Source organism: Mustela lutreola, chromosome 2 (genome assembly GCF_030435805.1).
Source record: "Mustela lutreola isolate mMusLut2 chromosome 2, mMusLut2.pri, whole genome shotgun sequence".
NCBI classification, from domain to species: domain Eukaryota; kingdom Metazoa; phylum Chordata; class Mammalia; order Carnivora; family Mustelidae; genus Mustela; species Mustela lutreola.
The window spans coordinates 10,741,926-10,747,810 of NC_081291.1; the positions used below are offsets into that span (position 1 = coordinate 10,741,926).

At 38.8% G+C, this 5,885-nt stretch overlaps 1 protein-coding gene across 1 annotated transcript; it reads right to left on the reverse strand.

The window, feature by feature from the left end:
• Positions 1-1,881: 1,881 nt before the first annotated feature.
• LOC131823109 (olfactory receptor 7A10-like) lies at positions 1,882-2,850 on the reverse strand. The gene has a single exon (XM_059159087.1). The coding sequence runs from the start codon at positions 2,848-2,850 to the stop codon at positions 1,882-1,884; it is 969 nt and encodes a 322-aa protein (XP_059015070.1).
• Between the last annotated feature and the right edge of the window lie 3,035 nt (positions 2,851-5,885).

Consider the following 5,885-nt stretch of genomic DNA (forward strand, 5'->3'; position numbering starts at 1 on the left):
TGGCATATTATCTGAGCAACGAGGAGAGAAATCATAGTCATTCTGTTATTCAAGTTTCTTTTCAATGTTTTATAGACAAGTGATTATATTTGGACTGTTCCTGTTCACTGGGAGATTTGAAAGATGTGCACATTGGTGCAGAAGAACTGGTGACCCTGAACCGCACGACTGGCAGGACATCCAGCTCTCCTCTGGTGTACTCTGATCATCCACGGGGAAGAGACTTCTGAGCATGAAGGATGCACAAAATGGATGATACTGATACTGTTCATTCACAGTCCCTTAGCAACTGTGACAAATATTAGGAAAAAAGCAATATTTTGTGGAACAATAGAAAGAGTCATATAAGCGGGCAGTGCTGAAAGTTTTCAAGTAAAAACAGGAAGATAATTTAGTGATAAAACAAAGAAGACTCTGACCCTTCAACTCAATAAATAAATAATCTCCCTCAGTTGTAGGCACCAATCTTCCACGCTTTGATTAGTAGATGCTCAGCATTAACTCTAATGTAAGAGAAGAAAAAAATTAAAAATGAATATTTTGTTTAGTAAAAAAATGAGTGTTTTAAAATTGTGTTTCATACATTTGTGGTCATCCTGACACTAAAACATATCAGGTCAATCTGTTTATTCAAATTTTCCTTTCCATGTAGACTGCCCTGGAGAGATATATTTGATAATCAGTGTGGTGGCTACCACAGTCTTCCTGGACACTATCTGAATCAGAGTAAAATCAGGATACCAGTTAGAAAGCACATGCTTATGGAGTAGGTGCTGGCATTAAGCTTTGGATTTCTGAAGCATCCATTTCAAAGGCAACCTTGTTGAGTAAACACATTGTCAGCTGTGGGACACTATTACCAGGTAAGCCCTGAGGTTTCCCAAGCCATGAAATACCTCTTCAGAAATCCCTGGATAACCTCCATACTGACACATGGATGGCCTTGCTTTCCCCTTCAGCACCTAAATTCTACTCATAAAAAATTGGCCTATAAAATGTGAAATCCACAAATCTTTAACCTCTCTTGCCATGTTCACCAATAAAGGCATGTCCCTCAACACCACTCTCTTCCTTTCAATGCCTCTCTCTCTCTCTCTCCTCTAACACTCCCCTGAATAGTCTTTGGGCTCCCCCTCTGCCCCCCAGGACCTATGAGTAATAAACCTGGTTTTGTTAGAGTTCTATAATGGGTGTTGCTGAGGTGTGACTTGCAATCACAGTAAGAACCCAAGGCCTGGTGCAGCCAGAGCAGAGGCTCTGGTCAGGGAATCATCTGTGGGAATGTCCACAAGCACAGAGATGTGGGGGAATGTCTGGGCTCTCCTAGACTGAGCATTCATGTCAGTAGCCTGACTGTTTAATTGACTTAAACAGAACAATGTTAGATTCAACATTCACAAGAAAAGTAATGAGGATAGATATAGAGAAACCCTGACAGACTCAAGAGAAAACTATGGTTTTGTATTTTAATCTATAAATAGATTATGTAAAGGACTTCATGGCCAAGTATAGTTTCTTCCACATGAAAAATATAATTCATGATTACACTTTTGGGATATCTAGAGAAAATTTACTTAGCATGGTATAAGTCATTTGAAATGAAATTATTTTTAAGAAATCCAACTTGCCCAGTATAAGATACAGAAATTTCTAGGCATGTATGACCAAGGTTGGGGAAAATATTAGAATTTTATGAGGACAGATAAAGGGGAAACTGTATATCAGAGTGAGCAGAACTTAATAGAATGGGTTTTGTAAATGTATGGAGAATTTGAATTCAAACAAATGAAAATCCAGGAAATAAGCAGAAGGAGCAGATTCTAATTCCACAGCCCAATAGAAGAATGGCAGTTCCTGGCTCTGAGTCTGTGATCCCTGAATTCATGGGCACTTCTTCAGCCCCAGGGTGATAGGCACATACAACACTAGAACCCCAACAATTCTTTTCAGAGTCCTATATATGTCTCTGTTCCTTAGGCTGTAGATGAAGGGGTTCAGCATAGGTGTGACCACCGTGTACATCACAGAGGCTATGGCACCTGAGTGAGAGCTCTGGGTAGCAGCAGAACCAAGGTACACTCCCAGGACTGTAGAATAAAATAAGGAGACAACTGAGAGGTGAGAAGCACAGGTAGAAAATGCTTTATACTTGCCAATAGCTGATGATATTCTACATATGGAGGAAACTATCTTAAAGTAAGAGTAAAGGACTCCGGCCACAGGAGGACAACCCAGAATCACAATTCCGAAATACATCACCATGTCATTAAGAAATGTGTCAGAACAAGCATGGCTGACCACCTGATTGATTTCACAGAAGAAATGGGGTATTTCCATGCCTGTACAGAAGGATAGCTGCAGCAACATTAAGCTCTGTAACAAGGAATTCAGAACACTGATGAGCCAGGACACCATGACCAGCAATCCACAGAGCCTGGGGTTCATGATGACTGTGTAGTGCAGGGGGTGACAGATGGCCAGAAAACGGTCATAAGCCATTACTGTCAGGAGTAAATTCTCCAGGAATCCAAACACATTAAAAAAAAAAATCTGGCTGATACAGCCTGCGTATGTTATTGTTTTTCCCTGAACCTGGATGTTCCACAGCATCTTAGGGATGGTGGTTGAGGTGAAGCAGATGTCTACAAAGGACAGATTGGCAAGGAAGAAGTACATGGGAGTGTGGAGGTGGGATGCAGAGCCGACAGCCAGGATGATGAGTAGATTTCCAAACCCAGTGATCAGGTACATGGAGAGGAAAAGTCCAAATATGAGGGAGTGAACTTCTGGTTCCTCTGATAATCCCAGAAGAATAAACTCTGAAATTTCTGTATCATTACCTTGTTCCATCTGGTGGACGTGACTACCAGGGGAAAAAAAATAACATAATAATTTTCAACAAACAGATCTTAATTAATTAATTAATTATTAGCATTTATTTTTCTTTCATTACTTAGGTTTCTATTTAAATTTCAGTTAGTTGATGTAAAGTATAATATTACTTAAAGGTGTGCAATATAATGATTCAACACATCCACAAACCACCTGGTGCTCATCAGAAGTGTTCTCCTCAATTCCTACCAACTATTTCCTTATCCTCCACCACCATCTCCCCTCGGGTAACCAGCAGTGAGTTCTCTGTAGTTAAGAGTCTGTTTCTTTATTTCCCTCTCTCCCTCCCTTTTTTCCTTTGCTCATTTCTTTTGTTTCTTAAGTTCCACTTGAGTTAAAGGAGGTGGTATTACTCTTTCTCTGAATGACTTATTTCACTTTACATAATACTCTTTACCTCCATCTGTGTCAGACAAATGGCAAGCATCATGTTTTATGTCTGACTCTTATTCCATTATACATATAAAATATACCACATACTCCTTATCCATTCATCAACTGATGGATGCTTGGGTTGTTCCCATTGTTTGTCTATCGTAGATAATGCTGCTATTAACATTGGGGAATATGTATCCTTTTGAATTAGTATTTTTGTATTCTTTGAGTAAATACCCAGCATTGCAAATGCAGGATCAAAGGGAAATTCTATTTAACTTTTTGAGGAACCTCCTTACAGCTTTCCAGAATGGCTGCATCAGGTCGCATTCCCACAAGCAGAGTAAGAGTATTCCTCTTTTCCACATATTCACCAACCACTGTTATTTCTTGTGTTGTTGACTTTAGACATTCTGAGAGGTATGAGATGATACCTAGAAGTTTTGGCTTGTAGCAAATGGGCATTATAAACAAAGTGACATACTATAATTTATGTTTTGCCATTAGTAAGAAATATGTATATATTTGTATAGATCTGATCCCACTTAAGGGATGTTACCTGACATCTCCAAATAGGAATTCCTGCCCATTCAGCCTTTGCCCTAAGAAGGCAGATATTACAATTTTAATTAGAAATGTCTTCCTGCATTTGAGGAATACATGTTGAGTTCTGCAATCTTCTAGACAAAAAACACAGGATGCTGAGAAAGAACAGTCCCTACATCCATTGGGTGAATACGTAGGAGTGCAATTGCTGGATGTAGGGTAGTTCTATTTTTAACTTTTTGAGGAAACTCCATACTGTTTTCCAGAGTGGCTGCAACAGTTTGCATTCCAAACCAAGAATACAAAAGTGTCCCCTTTCTCTGTAACCTCACCAACACCTGCTGTTTCATGTGTTGTTAATTTTAGCCATTCTGATTGGTGTGAAGTGTTATCTCATTGTAGTTTTTGTATTTAGAGTATGCATATATATTGTATATATGTAGTGATTTGTATTTCACTGATGAGGAGTTATGTGGAGCATCTTTTCATATGTTTGTTAGCCATCTGTATGTGTTTTTTTCAAAATTTTTCTATTCAAGTCTTCTGTCCATTTCTTAACTTTATTATTTGTTCTTTGAGGTGTTGAATTTGATAAGTTCATTACAGATTTTGGATACTAATTGTTTATAGATATGTCTTTTCAAATATCTTCCATATTCTGTAGGTTGTTCTACTATATATTTACTCAAAGGATACAAAGACCTCAATGTGAGACAGGAATCCATCAGAATCCTAGAGGATACCATAGGCAGTAATCTCTTTGATATCAGCCACAGCAACTTCTTTCAAGATATGTCTCCAAAGGCAAAGGAAACAAAAGCGAAAATGAACTTTTGGGACTTCATCAAAATCAAAAGCTTCTGCACAGCAAAGGAAACAGTCAAAAAATAAAGAGGCAACCCATGGAATGGGAGAAAATATTTGCAAATGACAGTACAGACAAAAGGTTGATATCCAGGATCTATCAAAAACTCCTCAAACTCAACACACATGAAACAGAAAAACATAACAAAAAATGGGCAGAAGATATGGACAGACATTTCTCCAATGAAGACATACAAATGGCTATCAGACACATGAAAAAATGTTCATAATCATTAGCCCTCAGGGAGATTCAAATTAAAACCACATTGAGATATTACCTTACACCAGTTAGAATGCCCAAAATTAACAATACAGGAAACAACATGTGTTGGAGAGGATGTGGATAAAGGGGAACCCTCTTCCACTGTTGGTGGGAATGCAAGTTGGTGCAGCCTCTTTGGAGAACAGTGTGGAGATTCCTCAAGAAATTAAAAATGGAGCTTCCCTATGACCCTGCAATTGCACTCCTTGGAATTTACCCCAAGGATACAGATGTCGTGAAAAGAAGGGCCATCTGTACCCCAATGTTTATAGCAGCAATGGCAACGGTTGACAAACTATGGAAAGAACCAAGATGCCCTTCAACGGACGAATGGATAAGGAAGATGTGGCCCATATACACTATGGAGTATTATGCCTCCATCAGAAAGGATGAATCCCCAACTTTTGTAACAACATGGTCGGGACTGGAAGAGATTATGCTGAGTGAAATCAGTCAAGCAGAGAGAGTCAATTATCATATGGTTTCACTTATTTGTGGAGCCTAACAAATATCATGGAGGACAAGGGGTGTTAGAGAGGAGAAGGGAGTTGGGGTAAATTGGAAGGGGAGATGAATCATGAGAGACTATGGACTCTGAAAAACAATCTGAGGGGTTTGAAGTGGTGGGGGGGGTGGGAGGTTGGGGTACCAGGTGGTGGGTATTATAGAGGGCACAGATTGCATGGAGCACTGGGTGTGGTGAAAAAATAATGAATACTGTTTTTCTGAAAATAAATAAATTAATAGCTGTAATAAAAAAACCCCCTAATTTGAAAAAGTACATGCACCCTGATGATTACAGCAGCATTATTAATAATACCCAAACTGTGGAGAGTGTCTAATGTGCACTGACTAATAAATGGATATTACTCAGCCATTAAAAGAAATGAAATTTTGCACTTACAATTACCTGGATAAAGCTACAATATATTATGCTAAGCAAAAT

Coding starts and splice junctions, on each gene's coding strand:
- LOC131823109 (XM_059159087.1), bottom strand. CDS start 2,850: ATGGAACAAGGTAATGATACAGAAATTTCAGAGTTTATTCTTCTGGGA.